This window comes from Dreissena polymorpha, chromosome 3 (genome assembly GCF_020536995.1).
Source record: "Dreissena polymorpha isolate Duluth1 chromosome 3, UMN_Dpol_1.0, whole genome shotgun sequence".
NCBI classification, from domain to species: domain Eukaryota; kingdom Metazoa; phylum Mollusca; class Bivalvia; order Myida; family Dreissenidae; genus Dreissena; species Dreissena polymorpha.
In genome coordinates, this window is record NC_068357.1 from 149,661,004 (window position 1) to 149,683,664 (window position 22,661).

The window sequence follows — 22,661 nt, forward strand, 5'->3', positions numbered from 1 at the left end:
ATATTTAAATGACAAATATATTAAAAAGCAGAATGTGCTGTCACTGATTAGCCTGTTGACCTGATTGGACAGTAGAAGCTAATCAGGGACTTGCATTTAACCCAGTTTTCCCAGAGAAAAGTTCATTTATAAATCAATGAACAAAGGGGTATAATGGAGTCACTTTTGGTTGGTCCAAAGGTCCTATATAACATTTTGAAAGTTTGTGGGGCTACCTCCTTCCATGGTATTTATAAGTCACTCTGTTAGTTTTGCTGTGAGTCATTTGGAATAAAAAATGTTGTAGCTTGTGGAACAAAATAATGCAAAACTTCACAAGCATCTAAATTTTAAAACTACAAATATTTCATCACCTTCATGTGGAGATGCATAAGGCAGTTTTGATTCCCAATGATCCACATACTATTGATGTATTTGTCCATTAACATACATTTGTAGCTTACAAGGCGGAACAGGGGTATCAGTCATGTTTTTGACTAATCAATTGTTTTAGGCATAAATATTAGATACTTGCTCATTATTATTTGAAAACAGATTCAATCAATAAAGCCCCATAAGAATTATGTGTGTGTGCACTTTTAACAGTTTTCACTCTCATATCAAATCATCTGTCAAAAGATTTAAAACCAAAATAAAACTGTTCCCCTCAGAGGTACTTTTACAACAAAATTGAAAGAAATGTGTTGTTGTTTTTATAGGAAAACATACTACTGCGACAGCGTGGTCAGAGCTCAATCAAAGTGATAGACTTTGGGTCCAGTTGTTATGAACATCAAAGAGGTAATTATAAAAATGAACATGAAAAAAGTCACTCATTATGATGGTCCATACCTTGCATGCTGTGTATTACAGATATAATATTTTTACCATATGTGACAGAACTTTTGAATGTTTATGTTTGGCAGTACATGTATATTGTTTATTTTTGGCAGTACATGTATATTGTTTATTTTTGGCAGTACATGTATATTGTTTATTTTTGGCAGTACATGTATATTGTTTATTTTTGGCAGTACATGTACATGTATATTGTTTATTTTTGGCAGTACATGTATATTGTTTGATTGACCTTGCCCTGCAATTATGTGAGCCTCATTCCGGGAAAAACTTGACTTACTGCATGTTTGTTAAGTGTAGTCTCAGATGAGCCTGTGCAGTACAGTTCAGTAATCTTGGACAACTCTTTCCACGGGAATGGATTTTTTTTGTTTAAAAGAATTCTCTTCTAAACAAAAATCCAGTTAAGGTTAAACACATTTGTTCCTGATTAGCCTATGCAGACTGCACAGGCTAATCTGACACAACACTTTTTGCAAATGCATTCATCCTTTACTTAGAAAGGTATTTTGACGCACTTGAAGTCCCATATAAAGTTAATTTGATTAAAGACCTTTTTTCCTAAATTCAAGGTTAAGGGCTTTATTTAGATTCTGAGCAGCAAACAGCATAAAACCAGAGCAGACTGCGAGTTACTTGCAGGCTGTTCTGGCTTTATGCTGTTTGCACATAGCCATTTTTACTTTGCTTCTGAGTGGGAAAGGGTTAAGCCAATTATTGCCAGAATGAGGCTCATAGCTCATGAAGTCGTGTGACCACCTGACTGATGGATTGTGGCCACCTGACTGATGGACTGTGACCACCTGACTGATGGACTGTGACCACCTCACTGAAGGACTGTGACCACCTGACTGATTGACTGTGACCAACTGACTGATGGACTGTGGCCACCTGACTGATGGACTGTGACCACCTGACTGATGGACTGTGACCACCTGACTGATGGACTGTGTGACCACCTGACTGATGGACTGTCTGACCACCTGACTGATGGACTATGTTCATGAAGTCGTGTGACCGCCTGACTGATGGACTGTGTTCATGAAATCGTGTGACCACCTGACTGATGGACTGTGTTCATGAAGTCGTGTGACCACCTGACTGATGGACTGTGTTCATGAAGTCGTGTGACCACCTGACTGATGGACTGTGTTCATGAAGTCATTTGACCACCTGACTGATGGACTGTGTTCATGAAGTCATGTGACCACCTGACTGATGGACTGTGTTCATGAAGTCATGTGACCACCTGACTGATGGACTGTGTTCATGAAGTCATGTGACCACCTGACTGATGGACTGTGTTCATGAAGTCGTGTGACCACCTGACTGATGGACTGTGTTCATGAAGTCGTGTGACCACCTGACTGATGGACTGTGTTCATGAATTCGTGTGACCACCTGACTGATGGACTGTGTTCATGAAGTCATGTGACCACCTGACTGATGGACTGTGTTCATGAAGTCGTGTGACCACCTGACTGATGGACTGTGTGTGACCACCTGACTGATGGACTGAGTCGTGTGAACACCTGACTGATGGACTGAGTTGTGTGACCACCTGACTGATGGACTGAGTCGTGTGACCACCTGACTGATGGACTGAGTCGTGTGAACACCTGACTGATGGACTGTGTGACCACCTGACTGATGGACTGTGTGACCACCTGACTGATGGACTGTGTGACCACCTTACTGATGGACTGTGTGACCACCTGACTGATGGACTGTGTGACCAACTGACTGATGGACTGTGTGACCACCTGACTGATGGACTGTGTTCCTGTTACAGTGTACACCTACATACAGAGCCGGTTCTACCGGTCCCCAGAGGTGATCCTAGGTCTGCCCTACTCCATGCCCATAGATATGTGGAGCTTTGGCTGCATATTGGCAGAGCTGTACACAGGTTGGTAGTCTAAATGGAATGCCCCTCTTGTAAGGAACGGAATGTTTGACTTTCCTGCTTATCATGAACACCAAGCAATATTAAAGCAACGAAAAAATTGTTTAAAAGCTTTCCTTTTGATTTTGACACAAAAAGTTGTGTCATTAAGTAAGCAATAAATGACATAGAAATAGTTGTGTGTACTAAAGGGAAATGTAGACTGACATATTACCGATTATATTTGGCACTTTTCCTATATTTAACAAAAAGGCCTGTTTTTTCCTTTTCCTAAGTGCATGATACCCCAGGTGTTCTGCAGAGAACAAAGGCATAAAAACATACAAATTCACTTCAACATTGTTAAAGTGTAGTTTTTAACTGTTGTGTCTCCATATTTACTTTTAATGCTTTAAATATAATATTTTTCTCCCCTTACAGGCTTCAATATTTCTCTTGCTTTGCAGGCTTCAATATTTCTATCGCTTTGCAGGCTTCAATATTTCTCTCCCCTTGCAGGCTACATTATTTCTCTCCATTTGCAGGCTACAATATTTCTCTCCCTTTGCAGGCTACAATATTTATCTCCCCTTGCAGGCTACCCCCTGTTTCCTGGAGAGAATGAGGTGGAGCAGTTAGCCTGTATCATGGAGATCCTGGGACTCCCCTCAACCATGGTGCTGGAACAGGCTACTAGAAGGAGACTGTTCTTTGGTAAATAGAAGATATAGTAGACCTATAATATTTCTGCATACAATTATAGAAGCATACTGATAACTCTTTACTTCAAATTTTCGGGCAAGCAGAAAGTGTCGTCCCAGACTAGCCTGTGCAGTCCATACAGGCTTAATCAGGGACGACATTTCCCCCCGTTTTTTGCAGATAAAATAAATTCAACCAAATTACTTTTTAAGTAAAACGGAATGTTTAATGATATTTCACACATTAAATAATTCTCAACCGTCTGTTGTGCACAGATTCCAAGGGCAACCCCCGGTGTATCACCAATAGTAAAGGCAAGAGGAGACGGGTCTCCTCCAAGGATCTGCAGCAAGCCATCAAAACCAGCGACGCTAATTTCCTGGACTTCATCAGGAGATGCCTAGAGTAATCTATTATCTTAATTTCTCCCTAGATTTCGAGTCGCACTTTTGGTAAATGCATGTGCATAAAGTGTAGTCCAAGCTAAGTGTGTGCAGTACACACAGGCTTATCAGAGACAACACTCTGCACTTTTGTGTAATTATTAATTTCATTCATTAAAGAGGTCTCTTGGAAATAACAAATCAGGAATGGCACTTTGCACTTTTATGGAATTTTTTGTTTAAACAAAGTATCTTCTAAACAAAAAACCAGTTTAGGTGGTAAGTGTCGTCCCAGGTTAGCCTTTGTAGACTGCACATGTTCCTCTGGGCTCTGGGGCAACACTTTACACACATGCCTTTAGCCCTGTTTACTCTGGGGCAACACTTTACTCACATGCCTTTAGCCCTGTTTACTGTGGGGCAACACTTTACACACATGCCTTTAGCCCTGTTTACTCTGGGGCAACACTTTACACACATGCCTTTAGCCCTGTTTACTCTGGGGCAACACTTTACACACATGCCTTTAGCCCTGTTTACTGTGGGGCAACACTTTACACACATGCCTTTAGCCCTGTTTACTCTGGGGCAACACTTAACACACATGCCTTTAGCCCTGTTTACTCTGGGGCAACACTTTACACACATGCCTTTAGCCCTGTTTACCCAGACGGAGGCTTATTTCAATGTTATTTTCTAATCTCGGTATAGGAGGATTCAGCATTGTCAGAAAAAGCTTGCCACAAGTTTGATTATTCAACTCTCATCTTTTTTATTCAATAATCCAACATCAATTTATGATTTTATACATTGACATTTTTTATATTTTGAATACGTTTGTTATGAACGATGCAATTTTTAGCTAAATTTATTATTATTTTATTTAACAGATGCTAGAACTAGACGGTATTGCTTAAAGCTTTGCACAAAAGTTCTTTTCACACATATTATGTTTTCCGAGTAACATGATAAAATATTGATATCTATAAAAACGAAAGCTTGTATACATTTCCAAAAAAATATTTACAACATTACAACATACATGCCATACGTCCCGGATTGTCCGGGACAGTCCCGGAAATGAAGAAGTTGTCCCCGGAAATCTGTCAAATGTCCCGGAATTTACAAAATCCATATATACATGTACCTTATCTTAGGCTTAACTGCACCTCGAATCTGTGTATATCTGCAGCGTCTCCATGACAATGCCTACCCGAATAGGCAGACTACGCTACGTGTCAAAATCGATCAATTAACAGGGGTCCTGTTATCATATCGATTGTCTCACGTTCGCAGTCAAACCGAAAAGGTGGCATTGTTTAATGTGGTTGTTAATTGACTTTAATCTACTACGTCATTATTTCCCGCTGCGTAAGGGCAAAGGATAGTTGTTCACACATCTGAAGTCCAACATCGCTGAGTAAAAAATTAAAAGTAGTTTATGTTCGCACATTTAACCGACAAAGAAGTTGAGTAAAAAAGTAAGCATATAAAAACGTCATCCTCATTAGGTTTATTATTGTCTTGTTCTAAACCCCCAGTAAACATAACGTTAAAAATAATAAGTGAATTTGAATTGCGTTCGCCATGTCTAAACGCTGTACTGTATTGTTGTATTTTTTATTATATAAATGTTATAAATGAATAAAGGCGTATCAATCAACTACGCGTTACACACCGGTCTTAATAACAATAAGGCAGTGACGTCACCATCTATGTTTAGAACGCTTACACTGAAAACACGTGGCTTGTATCTAGTAACGGAAGTAGTAATGTTTAATTTGACGTTAATAGATCAAGTGTATTTCGGATAGGCTTTCGAACTTTTGCAATTAACGATGCGAAACAAAAAAAAAACGTCCCAAATATGCATATGTCTATAAATATTGCTACATTTTATACATGTCCCGGAAAATCGGCAAAAGTCCCGGACAATTTAACTCAATGTCCCGGAATTGGTCTGAAAAATTATGGCATGTATGATTACAAACTCACAATAACAATCACAATCAAAACACACATCTACATAAAATATATACTTCAATTTTAATTTATTTGTTTGCAGTTTTGGGCATGTGTATAGCCTTATTTTTTTACATTTCATTAATATTGATATTACTATTTATAATGATTTTCTGCCCAAAAGCTTTCTTTGGGAGATCTTGGAATAATGTTTCTCAATTTTAATGGAAAAATAGTCCTAAATGTAAAGCCACCATTTAGTAAATATCTTAAGTTAAAGAGTTTTTCTTAATGTTGAAAATACAATACCATATTGGCTGTCAATCACCTTTACCTCCTTCCCTTGTAACCTTTACAGCTGGGATCCCACAACAAGGCTGTCCCCTGAGGAAGCCCTGCAGCATGAATGGATCAAGGATGGACTCGTTTCCAAGAAGAGGGACCAGTCCAAACATGGGTCCTCAAAGAATGAGCCCAAGTCTGCAGCCAGTGATCACTCTACAGATCCTTACAAAACTCCTGCACAACCCCCTCATAAAGGTACATGACAGAGGTGTGATTTCTTCCCTTCCAGCTAATTTCTTCCCTTTCAATGTAAAAATTATTTTAAGAAATAGTTATAAACTTTGCTGAATGTACGCATGTAAAAATGAAGAGTTTTATTGAACCCTGTAAGGGGGTCGGGCATTTTTCTCTCATGAGGTGCTTCTTAGGTCACCCTTTCTATAAAGGTAGATAGAAACATTGCTGCTGTTGAAGCTTTTGACTCTAGTATTTTCTTGACTGTGTCTGGTAGATCTTATATTGTATGAGAATATGATGGAGCATAGTATTGTCCAGGCTTAATCAGTATTATTCTAATTTTGATGGCATTTACTTTTCATGGGCCTGAAGGGAGTTTCCCTAAGAATCATTTCACCCCTACTGGATGTCTGTCTTTTGGTTTTGTTTCTGCATGAGATTTCAGACAGTAATGATTGAAATCTAATGAAACTTGATATGCAGAATCCCTATATGAGTGGATATGGAATTCCTTGTCAACTTATTCCAATCAATTGAGTTTTCAGGGAGTTATTGCCCTTTGATTATTAATATGTGACTTTACCTTAATGCTCAAGATCTCAAACACTTAATTCCAATTTAATGAAACTTGGTATACTTCAAGCCTATGGGATGAACATGAGCAGCGTTTTAAGTTCATCCTGTCGAATAATTTCAGGGAGTTATTGGTCTTTGATAATGAATTTTTAATTTCTTATTGATTAATGGGGTTTCTTTCCATAGGGTCAATCCCTTATGGGATCAATGTAAGGTGCTTTTTCAGGATGATGGCCCTTGTTTTAAAATTTTATTTATTTATAAGACTTTTTTCACAGCGTGAGTTCATAGTTGTATCTTTGCTGATTTCAGAGAAGTCAAAGACTGATGAGTGGATGTTAAACCTGAAGGAGCGTCGCAGTGGAAAGAAGGAAGAGAGAGTTCCCCCCGTGGGGGCCTCTGCAGAGCAGAGCCACGATGAAATCAAGACACATAGAGGTACTAGGCAGGAAAATTATTGATATTTGAATCATTTGTAGCTGAAATAGTTTAAAAGAAGAGATAGTTCCCCCTGTGTGGGAGCCCCTGCAGAGTAGAGCTTAGAGAAAATTACAACACATAGAGGTACCAGACAAGAAAATTAATGTCATTATAAATAATTTTAAGCTATACATTGTTTAAGAGTAGAATATCTCCCATTAAGGAGGAGAAAGTTCCCCCTGTTGAGGCCTCTGAAGAGCAGAGCCATGATGAAATTAAGACATATAGAGGTACCAAACGGGGAAATTATTGTTATTTGAATCATTCTTAGCTCAAAATATTTTTAGTGGAGAAAGATTCCCTGATATTACTTACCAAAATGCCCTCAAGTTTGTTGGAAATTACTATTATTTCTATTTATTTTAAAATGTTTATGTTACTCTTATGGAGTTATTAAATTTTGATATAAGTCTATTTCGAACATTGCTGGTACATGTTTTATTATAAAATCATATCTTTCAGCGCCAAGTGCTAAGTCTGTTAAGGGAGGTAGGAAGGCTGCAAGCCAGGACTCGGAGGACGTGCAGATCACTAGACTCAACCTGCAAGGGGTGCACAGCTCACATCCAGCACACGGCGCTCACATGCCGCTCAGTGCTAAACAGGAGATAGACGTGGGCAGTCTGCCGCCCATAGCAAAATAGGGCTCCATTTGATTCATGATGCAGTCTAACATTACTGTGCTATATTTGCCTACGTTTGCCACTGGAAGGGAGAAAATCTTGCATGTATATCTACCATAAGTCTGCAGCCTATAGCAAAATAGTCTTACATTTTATTGAGCCTTGTTTTGGGAATACTGGGTTTATAATGCATGAGCAAAGAATATTAGAAGCACAACTGGGTTTATAATGCATGAGCAAAGAATGTCGGCAGCACAACTGGGTTTATAATGCATGAGCAAAGAATGTCAGCAGCACAACTGGGTTTATAATGCATGAGCAAAGAATGTCAGCAGCACAACTGGGTTTATAATGCATGAGCAAAGAATGTCAGCAGCACAACTGGGTTTATAATGCATGAGCAAAGAATGTCAGCAGCACAACTGGGTTTATAATGCATGAGCAAAGAATGTCAGCAGCACAACTGGGTTTATAATGCATGAGCAAAGAATGTCAGCAGCACAACTGGGTTTATAATGCATGAGCAAAGAATGTCAGCAGCACAACTGGGTTTATAATGCATGAGCAAAGAATGTCAGCAGCACAACTGGGTTTATAATGCATGAGCAAAGAATGTCAGCAGCACAACTGGGTTTATAATGCATGAGCAAAGAATATCAGCAGCACAACTGGGTTTATAATGCATGAGCAAAGAATGTCGGTAGCACAACTGGGTTTATAATGCATGAGCAAAGAATGTCAGCAGCACAACTGGGTTTATAATGCATGAGCAAAGAATATCAGCAGCACAACTGGGTTTATAATGCATGAGCAAAGAATGTCAGCAGCACAACTGGGTTTATAATGCATGAGCAAAGAATATTAGCAGCACAACTGGGTTTATAATGCATGAGCAAAGAATATTAGCAGCACAACTGGGTTTATAATGCATGAGCAAAGAATGTCAGCAGCACAACTGGGTTTATATGCATGAGCAAAGAATATTAGCAGCACAACTGGGTTTATAATGCATGAGCAAAGAATATTAGCAGCACATGCTAATCAGGGACAACACTTTCTGTCTAGACTGAAATTTTCTAAGAATTCCTTTGAATGAAAAATTCCTTGTAAAAGCAAAGTATCATCCCTTATCAGTGTTTGCAGACTATACAGGCTAACATGGGCTGACCCTTTCAAGCAAATGCAATAAGCCAAGTTTTCCCAGAACACAGCTTGATTTATAATGCAGTTGGTCTAACATGTCTGTGCTAAAGTTGTCTTAGTTTGCCACTGGTAGGGAGATAATCTTGCATATATCTCAAATTTATTGCAAACTACTTTTAAGTCTGCTTCCATTAGGCCTTTTTAAAACAAAATAATGTACTGTTATGTGCTGTGGTATTATTAGCTCAATAAAGTGGCATTGACAATCATGTTGCCAATTACATATCATGCGGAAATTTAAGCCAAGGTATGATGTTACTTCTTGCTATGATAAACTTCAGTTTTATAACTGAAATATAAACTGTTGTTTAATATGTTGAAGTACTACTGGCGTTTATGAAACAGTATTACCTGAACTGTTTTATACAGTTTAGAATAAAAATGTATGAGAGTATTGTACAGATAAGTCATATAAATGTGATATTTTGATATTATTTACTTGTCGGTGATTACTGTAAGTAATATCGTTAAATTTCTGTTACAGTTATTTATATCATGTGCATGAGTTGTTTTGTCGATTTCTGATGTAAATTGAATGGCATTTTTGTGCAAAAAAATGGGTTTTATGCTATATTAGGCCAGCATGGCTCCAGACTAGCCTGTGCATAAAGTAATGCAAGGTTTTGTGGTCTCAGCGGACATTTAACTCTTTCAGTGCTGGAACCGAATTTTGAAGGCCTTTGCAAACAGTTTGGATCCAGATGAGACGCCACAAAACGTGGCATCTCATCAGGATACAAACTGTTTGCTATTCTGATAGTATTCTTTGAAAAAAAAATCAAAGAAAATGCTAATTTTAGAAATTCAGCAGACTACATTTTAGCAGACGACAAATTTCCCAGAATGCAAAGGGTTAAGCTCCCAAGCAGACTGTGTTCATCCCAGACTAGTTTTGAGCCGCATCTGTGGCATATAGCATAAGCCCCATTTCTGCATGACGCTGCTTTACGTTAGTCTTCAGAATGATGTATCGGACATAATGCAGTCTACCTCAGCCCTGCTGCACTTAAGTCTGTCATACTCAGGAATAACAATTTAAAACACACAAATTAACAATCAAAACACTTATTAATTAAGAAAATTTAGTATGTGTGAAACATATATTTTGAAATGAAAATGACATCACTGAAAATATAAGCTTTTATAATTTAACATGTTATTTTCGAATGAATTATTTTTTACTTCATCTTTGTGCTTGGAATAAGTGTGATTTCATAGTAAAATATTTTAAATTTTTAAAAATATATGTATTACAAATAAGTAAATTCTTGCTCATCACTTATTTTTGAATTTGTCACTTAAGGTCAAGGATTTGTTTTATCTCCATTGGAAATGCTGATATATATAATTGTTCTAAATGAGATCCCATTAAAGGATATTTTTTTATGTAATTTCCTGTCATTTCTAAACCGTGTCATAGTTCTATGGCATATTTAAGCTTGACATTCTTTTGCTGTCATAAAAAAGCATCCTTGAATTAATTATAGTACCATCATTGAGCACTGTGTGTATGCTTGTATTATACCATTATAATTGTATGCAATATTGGCAAGAACTTTCAAATTAAGTGCCTTTGAAGACATGTCCGATAAATACATGAACATTCCAGCCTGTTTTAAAAGATGTTATGTTTTGTTGGTCTTGTTGTTATTTTGAACCATCTTTTCCGCAAAACGTCTGAAGTAGTTTTTCTTCAATATTTTTTTCTGAAGTGGTCACTTAAAAAAATAATTTATCACAAAAGTCTGACATTGCCTGATATTTGCAAAATAATATCCTTTAGATGCAATTTTATACAGTTATGTTGATCTGAACTTTCTTTATATGAAGTAATGCAATTAACTCTTTCAGTGCTGGAACCGAATTTTGAAGCCCTTTGCAAACAGTTTGGATCCAGATGAGACGCCACAAAACGTGGTGTCTCATCAGGATCCAAACTGTTTGCTATTCTGATAGTATTCTTTGAAAAAAAATCAAAGAAAATGCTAGTTTTAGAAATTTAGCAGACGACAAATTTCCCAGAATGCAAAGGGTTAATACAATTGGCACTATTAGGCTGTGAATTAAGTTTTTTTCTCAAACATTATGCTTGTTTTTCAATGCCAGGTTAGGTGCTGACCATGTTCATTTGTTTGTATCAGGCCAGCTAGGTTTCATGATCCAGCCATAAAAATCAATCTTTCAAAATAAACTCAAAATGAGGCCTTAAAACATAACAAAATGATGTTATTAACTCATTAATGCCTAGCGTCTAGAAAAAAGGCCTTGGCAAACAGCGTAGACCCAGAAGAGACGCCGCATGATACAGCGTCTCATCAGGGTCTGTGCTGTTTGCTTAAAGGAATTTCTGCAACAAATATTCTTAATATAGAAATTAATGTACTAGACGTCCCTAATTTTTAAAATAAATTGATCTGATTTAGACAGATGGGAGAGTCCACTAGGCTTAAATGGGTTAAACACATCAAAGCTAATTCTTGTTGTGTAATTTGTTAATGCTTGGAAAAGAACTATACTTGGTTAGATAAATGTGTCAAATGGTTTCTTACTGACTGTGTATTGTCTTATACGAGGAAATAAATTCATATGTGACTGAAGCTGTGCGCTAGGTCAATAAAAACTTATTGACGTTTAATCACACAATACAGGGTCACTTTTAAGTTATGCAAGTAATAATCTGATGATGCCTTGTGAAAACCACCTCATATTGTGACCATTTGTAAAATAATGTGTGCGGCTGTCTCACAATGTTATGCATTTATTGAAAATATGTACATTTAAGATGATGTGAGTCGCGTTCTGAGAAAACTGGGCATAATGCATGTGCGTAAAGTTTCGTCCCAGATTAGCCTGTGAAGTCCGTACAGGCTAATCAGGGACGACACTTTCCGCTAAAATTGGATTTTTGCAAGAAGAGACTTCATTTAAACGAAAAAATGTAATAAAAACGGAAAGTGTCGTCCCTAATTAGCCTGTGCGGACTGCACAGGCTAATCTGGGACGACACTTTACGCACATGCATTATGCCCAGTTTTTTCAGAACACGACTCATATATTAAGCTCTTTTGAATTTGACTTGATCTGATAGTTTTGCATTTATTTGTACATACTTCGTTAAATACCTCTATGTTTTTTCTTTTTAAGTAATATCAAAAAAGATGTGTGAAATGTGTATATATTTATTTAAATAATAAATGTTTGTGTTTTTATGAAATCCATTGTTTAAGACTGTATTTTAATAGTCTGCAAAAAGTGCCTGCATTTCTTACAAAATAATTGTTAGCATGGACACATCATGAATCAGTATTTATATTGGGCAGCATTGAAGTACAATACATTTTTTGCGAAGATACATGAATTACAATTTATTTTTGCATAACAAAATTGATTCTTATGATGTTCTATATGACAAGTTAAATTGCTCAAATGTTATGTTGTTAATGTTAAAATTCTTAGTTTGTGAATATCTAAGTCATTAGTACCAATAAGTATTTAGAATTAGCTCAGCTAAGCATTTTATTTGGTCAGTTTGAAATGTGTATTCTTATACAAACACATATTTTAGTTGATAAATAAATCAAACTGTATAGTTTTATAATTAATAAATTACACTTATTAATTATTAATGAATGAATGTTTTATAAAACATTTTAAGCAAGCATCATCAAGATAGAAACACAAAACTGGTCATCATTTGTTGCTAACAGGTGTTCCTATATATCTTGAAGGGAATTTGTGTTTTTGTTCAAATATTCTTGTTCTATACATATTTTTTAGCGTATATTGCTCATTCGTGAACGGATTTGACAGTAATTTCAATATGTTTGTTGTTTGAACAAAGGTATACAAAATCCTTTTAAATGAAGTATTTCATTTGTGAAATCTAATATAACATTGTTGCCTCTGTTTGGACTTAGCATATGTTGCTGTGTGAATTTTGATAAATAATTGTTCCTTAATTTTAATTTATTTTAAACAATGTTTTAAGAATAAATCTCAATGAGTAACTTTACTCTCTTGTATAGTTTTATCGTCGTCATATATTTTATGCTAGTTTTTAAGTTGAATGCATTATTTACTTTCACTAAATGTCGTTTGTAATGGACATGGGTAGTTAAGTGTTTAAACTGAAGGTTTTACATCATGACCTATTTCTGTTAGCTAAATTTGCATTTTAAAGGATTTCATGTTATTGTCATACATGTTATGTTTTATTTATTTCAGTATTATGTTGATGTTTGTTTTAAATGAACACTGCATTTTAATGTTGAATATGTTAACGATTTGTATTACAATGCAGATAATTGTATTTGTTAAGATTATATTGAAAATATAAATTGGTTTGATACACTGTGTTTGCTATTCACACATTATACTTCAATGCCATATATATTCCGCCTGAATGCCGGAAGGGCATATCAATGTATGTTGTCTACTTGGTGATAGCTTTAAAAGAATTAAGTATTATGTCATACAAACAGCAACCAAGAAAACATCTCATGTGAAACTGGGTCGATGCTATCAAAATCAGTTATGACAATCCACTATGAAATATGTGAACCAACATTTAACTGAGTTTAACCTTTTAAAATAAATGCTTTTAGTTGTTTTTTTACCTAACATAAAAACAAAGTACACAACGTGAACATCATAATTCTAATAACCAAGTAGACAGCAAATAGCCCTGTGTGTATATTGTACTTATTTTTCATTTAGAGTGCTTCGTGGCGACGTACTGTCTGGGGCATCGTTGATAACAATCAATTTGAGGCATGCCATAAACCTACCGTACAACGTTATGTATTCATATTCCATTTTGCCCTTGAAGAAATTACACCGTAAATTCAGCTATGGAATAACAATACGTTTGTTTGCATTAGTTTCATCGTTATTATTCACGACCATTAATGCATTAAAATGATATGTATCTGAATTTATACATTGCGGTCTTGTCCAGAGTTGTATACAACGATGGCATGCTGATATATAATCCCATTGTCTCTGAGTTATCAACAGGATTGTCATTATAACACAGATAATTACAATAATTAACAAGAGCTGTCTCCATCGGAAGACTAATGCCCGCGAAAAACGCTTTTTACGAAACCTAAACGCAGATTTCGCAACATAAACGTTGACCCTAAGTTCAAGGTCAAAGGGGTCAACATTTTTTTGCGTATGGAATGGCCTTGTCCATATACACACGCATACCAAATATGAAGGTAACATCTGAAGCGACATAGAAGTTATGAGCATTTTTCGAAACCCAAACGCAAAAGTTTGATGGAAGGACAGACAGACGGAGTCGGGACAAGGCGATCACTTCGGGGGCATAAAACATACTTATTGTATATGCACACTACCATATTAACAAGTTCTATTTTTGTAAACCTGATATACCCAATATGCGCCACATGAAAATATACCTGTTTTATTTTTCTTAGAGATTTGAAACATGTGTAATTATTGTGGAAACTTAAATCCAGTGGCATTCGTCCTGCTTCAGCTGTCAGCTTGATTTGTAAAAAAATGCAGCACAGACTATGGTTAAAAGATACATATATGATAATGCATTGCGAATTACATTACTATTTCGTTGCTTTTGTTTATGGGAGTTGGTATTATAGTGCATTATTTAGAAATTGGGTATGATGTTTGTTGTCTTGCCCTTACAATTTCAGACTCAACTGACAATTCAATTCAGTTATAGAACTATAGAAAACAGCATTTGTCATTCGATGTCCTTACTTAAGATATAAATAAACACACACTCGCTTCCTTCTTAATGGTACACTTGTTGTGTTATTGACGATTGTTTTGCAAAAAGCCAAAAATCGTTTAGTGCAAGCAATTATTAGAAAAACTGTTAACATCATACTGGTAGGTTTGATGTCTTTGATAAGAAAGTTTTATAAATATAGTCATAGCAACTGTTTCTAATGAATAAACGCACATGCTGTAATTTACGATGTTACACCTTACAGGACGACATTGACGTATTACATCAAGGGTATTCCAAGATTAAATAGGGTTTAAAATGAACATAAGAATTGCGTTGTCTGTCCAATACGGACTCAAACAGCACCAGTTCTATTATTGAGAACTAGGCCTATGTTATGTCATATCATTGTTAATATTTATAAAAAAATTAAACATTAATTTCATACACTTTAATGGACTTTAATCCGAATGAATCATTTCATACACACGCGAATATAAATATTATGTATGCATGTATACATCTCTTCTATAGCGAAAAAAAAACGAAGTCGTATAATCAGATGTTGGTGTGCAATAACCACACGAACACAGATTTCAACCCATTGCATTATGAACACATGCGTGCGTTTAGTATCCATGTGTCGTACATGTGTGCTGAAACAGTAGATTGAAGAGTGTTCCCAAGCTAATATTGAAAATTATAAAGAAATTTGCATCGTTGCCAATAACAAACCATCCCGTCAAGAGCATATTGCTATGTATGTGTCAATAACTGGCATTTAGTGCAAAAACTATTGGTATTAAGAATAGCTGGTGAATAATTTATGATTGATATGAAGTTGATAGATTTTGTAATTAAAAGTGAGAAAACCCAGATACAAATTTAAAAAAAAGTTAAATTACCGGTTAACTTATTCTTAATTTCGTTTTTCTGCACGTGCCAGAATAAATAGTTCAACATTTGAATTCCATAAAATGTTAAACGCTTTTATGTTTTGATCTCATTCTAATCAGTTCGCAGTGCAGATATATAAATTAAAGATATATTCTTGCTATTCTAACCCCTAAATTTTTAGGTTTAGCATTTACACTGACCGTACCAAGGCGGTGGCACCAACACAAATCTTGTTGATGTTTAATGTCAAGTTGTAAGGTTTGTTCTGTATTATTAAGACTATATTATTTGTCTTCTGATAACTTGATGTGAGTTTCAATCTTTTATCATCTAATGACATAGTTGTATTTATTTTCGCAATCCAAACAATTTTCCTACTTGATATTGTAGTGAATGTCTTGGTCAAGACAATTTTTCATACCCATTGTGTGTAAAAAGTCAACTCTTTTTATTTCATTGAGCATGTACGACATACTTTTGCTCTAATACTTGTTTCAATATATAATGCATTGAATTTATCAAAGTTTCATTAACACATACTTTATGTAATATATATAGGATATGGCACGAGTTGTCATATCATACCATATTTTATTAAACGAGTTCAGGAATTTTGTTAGTAAGCGAGCCCTTGGCGAGCTTACTAACGAATTTCCTTGACGAGTTTAATAAAATATGGTATGAAAAGACAACGAGTGTCAGTTATTTTTTTTATCACATGCTTTTAAATGAGCAAGTTAAATAAATATTTACGCAAACATAATGATAAATCCCGAATGTTGATTACATTTCGTGACGTCATTTGACGTCGCAACGTCATTTCAGCAAAATAACAAAATGCGATTGGTCAATCGAACGAAAATAAGCCAATGAAAACGCTTAAAAAGCATATTACACATGTGTAAGATAAAATATTCGTAATGGTTATATTACATGGGAAACAGAGTATGGCATGTGATAAAAGTACATAGGAATACAACAATTCCAGTTGCAATCGCCGTAATAAACGCAATTATTAAAAAAAACCAATCGTATTGTAAGATAATGAAAACAATCTACACTTTTGGTCAATCTTGCAAGTAATTATAAAGAGGTTAAGATTGCCAGCGTTTAAACTCAAACCATGATGCTAATGCCGAGTATCAATTTGAAAATTTTTCAGAAAAGCTATGATATTGAAATGGCGTCGTGTATTGCAAAGACCCCTGCATGTAGCGCGCGGCATTTCTGAAAGAAGTTAAACACTACAAGATTATTGTCATATTTCATATGTTATTAATGTGCTTACTTGTTTTAATTCGTTCTTCAACCAAGATTCAAGCAATAATATGCAAAGGCATTAATAAATGTTATTGTCATTTGTATTGAATTGAGGGAAAATAAAACATCAGCTGGTGAGAAAATAACAATAAAATCCCATAGCTAATAACCCTGTAACGTTAGGGTGCGCCTTGCTAGGTTGAGGTCGCCGTGGTATAGTGGATATGGGTCCCGAGAGGTCTTGGGTTAGATCACCACAGTGGGAGCTTTCTTTAGATCACCCCAAAAAGACACCAAGTACAGGTTCTACGCAGGAACGGACTCATGAATGTTTCAATTAGCCTTAGGCAGTCGATGCAATCGAGCTCAAATAAATATTTGAAACTGGGCTATGTTACATAATTATGTTAAAACGTGTATTCATGTATTGTTGTATGTACTTCCTGGTACTTAACACTACTTATTGTTGAAGTCATACACTGGCTGTAGACTACGAAATTTAAAAAAGACATAATATGATTGTTCAATGGTATGATTGCAAAATGGTATGCTTGTACAATGGTATGATTGAACGACGGTATGACTGTATAATGATATTATAATACAATGGTATGATCGTACAATGGCATAATTGTACAATTGTATGATTGTACAATGGTATGATTGAAGATGGTATGCTTGTTCAATCGTATGAATGAACAATTGTAAGCTTGTACAATGGTATAATTGTACAATCGTATGATTGTACAATGGTATGATTGTTCAATGGTATGATTGTGCAATGGTGTGATTGTACAAAGGTATGATTGAACAATTGTATGGTTATACAATCGTATGAATGAACAATTATAAGATAGCACAATGGCATAATTGTACAATCGTATGACTGTACAATGATATGATTGTAAAATGGTATGATTGTACGATTGTATGATTGTACGATAATATGATTGTTCAATGGTAATATTGAACGATGATATGATTGTACGATGGTATGATTGCACAATCGTATGATTGTAAAATGGAATGATTAAACAATGGTATGATTGTGCAAGTGTATGATTGTACAATGGTATGATTGTGAAATGGTATGATTGTACAATAGTATGATTGAACAATGGTATGATTGTACAATAGTATGATTGAACAATGGTATGATTGTACAATGGTATGATTGAACAATGGTATGATTGTACAATGGTATGATTGTACAATGGTATGATTGTGAAATGGTATGATTGTACAATAGTATGATTGAACAATGGTATGATTGTACAATAGTATGATTGAACAATGGTTTGATTGTACAATGGTATGATTGTACAATGGTATGATTGTATAATGGTTTGATTGTACAATGGTATGCTAGTACAATGGTATGATTGTACAATGGTATGCTAGTACAATGGTATGATTGTACAATGGTATGCTAGTACAATGGTTTGATTGTACAATGGTATGCTAGTACAATGGTATGATTGTACAATGGTATGCTAGTACAATGGTATGATTGTGCAATGGTATGATTGTACAATGGTATGCTAGTACAATGGTATGATTGTACAATGGTATGATTGTACAATGGTATGATTGTGCAATGGTATGATTGTACAATGGTATGCTAGTACAATGGTGTTATTGTACAATGGTATGATTGTACAATGGTTTGATTGTACAATGGTATGCTAGTACAATGGTATGATTGAACAATGGTATGCTAGTACAATGGTATGATTGTACAATGGTGTGATTGTACAATGGTATGATTGTACAATGGTATGATTGTGCAATGGTACGATTGTACAATTGTATGATTGTAAACGAATAGTTAAATAATGGGCGCGATGAAATACCTTCACAGATGAAATGGAAAATAAAGGGTTTGAAACAAAACAGATCAGTAGTGACACGCCAATCTTGTTTAACACTCAATTATCAATTCAAAACATGGGTTAAAATGCCGCTATAATGATTATATTTCGATTAGAACGTGTGTTGAGTCAACATACCTGTCTCTATTACTGACTTGTATACTGGCAAAGATATATATTTTTGAAATATTTGATGGGTTATAAATAAGAAGAAGGATCAAGAGTACACTGAAGTTATGATTCATTATTTTAAAAACAAAACTTAACAATACTGAAAACCATTATCATTATTTTAATAATGTTAGCCCGCTCTACAATTAAATTTTCAGTTGAACGTACCTATTGTTTTCAACATAATAACATTTGCTATCGGATTTCTTGTCATCAGTAAAATATTAACTATAAATTGTATCTCGTTTTGATACATGCACTGCATATAGACGTTCCTTACATTACTCAAACCTCAATAACACGATATGCAATATAATTTTCGACACCGGTTGCTACCAGCAACATTCATGTCTGTGTCGTACATAAATAAGTGTGATTCCAAATGTAAGTTTTTGAAGATAATCCACAAAGACAAGTATACTATCTGGTTATTGGGGTTAAAAAATATAATCTGTCAATAAATTAACATAGACCTAGGTTAATACAATGATTTGTTTCTGCGGCGCCCTGTGTTATAAAAGTTATATGCGAGTATTTGAGTATATAAACTGCGAATTGACATTATGAAACCTATGTTTATATATCAGTTATAATGTTTTCTTTCAAAATGGAAAAATGCCACCCTGATTAAACGTAACCATTAATTTACACTGCTCTGCCAATATTTATCAATAACAAAGGGGTTCATTTGAACTCAAAATGTGATTATGGATGTCGGTAATAAATGTGAAAAATATGGAAAAAGGTGATTGTTAGGTCGTGAATTCCTTAATTCCTACGCATGATGATTGATTTTTGAACCAAAATAAGTTGTTGTTAAATTGGAACAAGTAAAATTATGAGATCGTACAACAATAATAGTTCTGTTTGATATATACTTTGTACTTTTTGAAACTAGAGAAAGGATTGATACTTGTTGATATAATAAATTGATCAGTAAAAATAGTTGTACATTTTAGTTATCTTCGACTGTGGAACATACATTTATGATAAAAATACCCTCAAGACATCACTTGGCTCGAACAAGCCCGATTGATTATAAGTCGCGTTTTTAAAACATTATAAATCTTTTCACATGTTAGTGTACTAACTATCTGGTACTAGACAGACAGAATGTGAGTCATTAACATGAGACCAAGGCCATCAAATACATAGTTATTAATGGGCGAGATATAATAACTTCAAACATTTACTTTTCAAGATGGTGAGTATGACATACAACAGATCATCAACACTTCACCATTCTTGATCAGGGCATAATATCATTGACCAAATCAGTTGTTTCTGTCTTAGTAATGATGTATTTTGATAAATACGTTGGCTTTATCGGTGTCGGCCTTATGTAAACTCGACAATAATCAGCCATATTTATCCTACGGACTTTATCCAGGTAACGAAATTGTTATGTAAAAAAATATGATTTTACGAAGCCAACTTGACGTACTTTCCAAGTTAGCATTTTGAACAAAAGAACTGTGATAAAACAGAATAAAAACGAAAAAAGCTTGCAACCATAGCATAATAGGGACAAACGTAAGTGTCAATACCTAAAACATTATGGTAAGGTAATAATGCTTCGACATTTTAAGTTGTTTATTTCATATCCATACGCTATAGGCACGTGCGAATTTAAAATTCAATGACAATTATACATTTGTAAATGTTTTAGAGTAAATGTGTAATTAAAAAGAATTAAATGTAATAAACATGATAAAAGGCCTATTAATTTACACACCTAAGCGGCCATAAATTACTTTTGCTTTGACATGAGTATACGTAATATGATAATTATGAAATAATTTTTATGTTTGTTTGGTTTCTTTATAGATACTTGATAAGTTTTGTAAGTAATATGTAGTAAAATTTGTTGTAAGCTCCTTAAAGAAGTTGTTCATTTACATTTTTGTTGTCTGACGCATTTCGACTAGCTCGCAAATCATAATATTACTTAAAAATGGAACAATTTATATTCGAAGATAATCTGACATACCCTTTAACTTAAAGGTTCTTTCCACCATAAATACAACTGATCTATATTTTTGTCCAACGGACTCCATGATAGTTCGGGTCCCTTTAAAATTATTTGCGCAAATATTTTTATTTATGAAAAAAATACTTTTCTTCACATACAAATATGTATAACTGTTTAACATAAACAACGAGATAACACATGCGTTGGATGTTTTTAAAATAAATGTTAGTCCACGCTGTTCAACGTCAATGCACAGTTAATTAAGATAACATCTTTGCACTGTAATTGCAAATACTAATTCAGCTAGATGTCTTTTCAGTTCTTGTTTTATTACTATACTTAGGGGCCTAAACAGTTTTAATCAATGTCGCCATGAATACCAAGGTTTGCCACACGTTATCGTTCGTAGTGTTACCTTGATATGTGTTGTATTTTTTAAGGGATTACGCGTCCTATTTGTGCTACTTTATTTTATACAATTGTTATCGATAAATAATATATATGTACGCTTTAATATTATTTGCTATTGTATTTCTCTACGAAAATAAGAAAAGTATAAAGGCTGAAAACTACGTTCCGTTGAAAGTATTTTGTATCGGTCCTCGATTGGTTCTCGACCATGGCAGACACGATCATCAAGATCAGGTTTCCCGAATTGAGTACATTATTGTGCGAGTAGAAACGGTACTCTTCGTGTATCAACGATCAATAATCTCCGTAACAATTTAACAAAACGTTGCTTGTGCGGTTTCGATTTTCACGATTTTATATTCACTGTATTACGAAAGGATTCGTGGTCGAAAGAGATGCTTTGCGTTTCTTTACTGCTACAGTACACTTGGGGATTTTTCTAACGCATCACTTTTCAAACTTGAATATCTCAGTTATGAGTAAAGATATTGATTAAATTTTTTACATACAATCATTTTACTACATTCTATGCAAACTCACGATAAAATCATTCATTCCTGACGATTGGACGCTTAAGCACGTGGGGTAGGTGTGGTTCCATATTTTTGCACGTGGAAATGTTGAAACGCGATTTCATTCTTGTTTTATTTCAAATTAATTATTGTAGGTGGGTCCTTACACAAGGAAAACATAAAATTCATTTACAAAACAATATAGCTCGTATGAATATTCAGGAGCGCAATCGCTCACTTTGCATTTTACAGGCTACCTTTCCCTCTTACTGAAGCGTCCGATCGTCACGGATGAATGATGTTATCGTTAGCTTGCACATATTGTAGTCAAATGATCACATGTGCAATTTAAATAAAAATATTTACTCATTAATGAGATATGTAAGTTTTGAAAGTGTTGCGTTAGAAAAATCACCAGTGTAGTAAAAGGCGATATACATGTTATTCCAATTTAATTTCAATTTCATAATTCTAGGTAAGTTTTTACACAAGAAAACATAAAATTAATTAAAGAAAAACAATATGGCTCGTATTGACCACATCTAAAGAGAAAGGTACAGTACTCGCATGAACAGTATTATGGCGCTGTTGGGTATTTACGTTGGCTGCAAGCTTTAAACGGTGCTGCCCGGGCTGCAGAATTCCTGTTTCCTGTAGAGGGTGTTCAGAGTGTGG

The 22,661-nt window shown here is 34.9% G+C and overlaps 1 protein-coding gene across 5 annotated transcripts in view; it reads left to right on the forward strand.

The window, feature by feature from the left end:
- Positions 1-13,482, forward strand: part of LOC127871955 (dual specificity tyrosine-phosphorylation-regulated kinase 4-like) — a 106,291-nt gene extending 92,809 nt beyond the window's left edge. For all 5 annotated transcript variants that reach the window (XM_052415245.1, XM_052415249.1, XM_052415247.1 and 2 more), the window contains 7 exons: positions 699-780; positions 2,630-2,746; positions 3,320-3,436; positions 3,700-3,829; positions 6,128-6,309; positions 7,180-7,305; positions 7,810-13,482. In XM_052415245.1, the coding sequence (XP_052271205.1) occupies positions 699-780; positions 2,630-2,746; positions 3,320-3,436; positions 3,700-3,829; positions 6,128-6,309; positions 7,180-7,305; positions 7,810-7,991 (936 nt within the window). In that variant the 3' untranslated portion in view covers positions 7,992-13,482. The remainder of the gene's footprint in view (positions 1-698; positions 781-2,629; positions 2,747-3,319; positions 3,437-3,699; positions 3,830-6,127; positions 6,310-7,179; positions 7,306-7,809) is intronic.
- Positions 13,483-22,661: the final 9,179 nt, after the last annotated feature.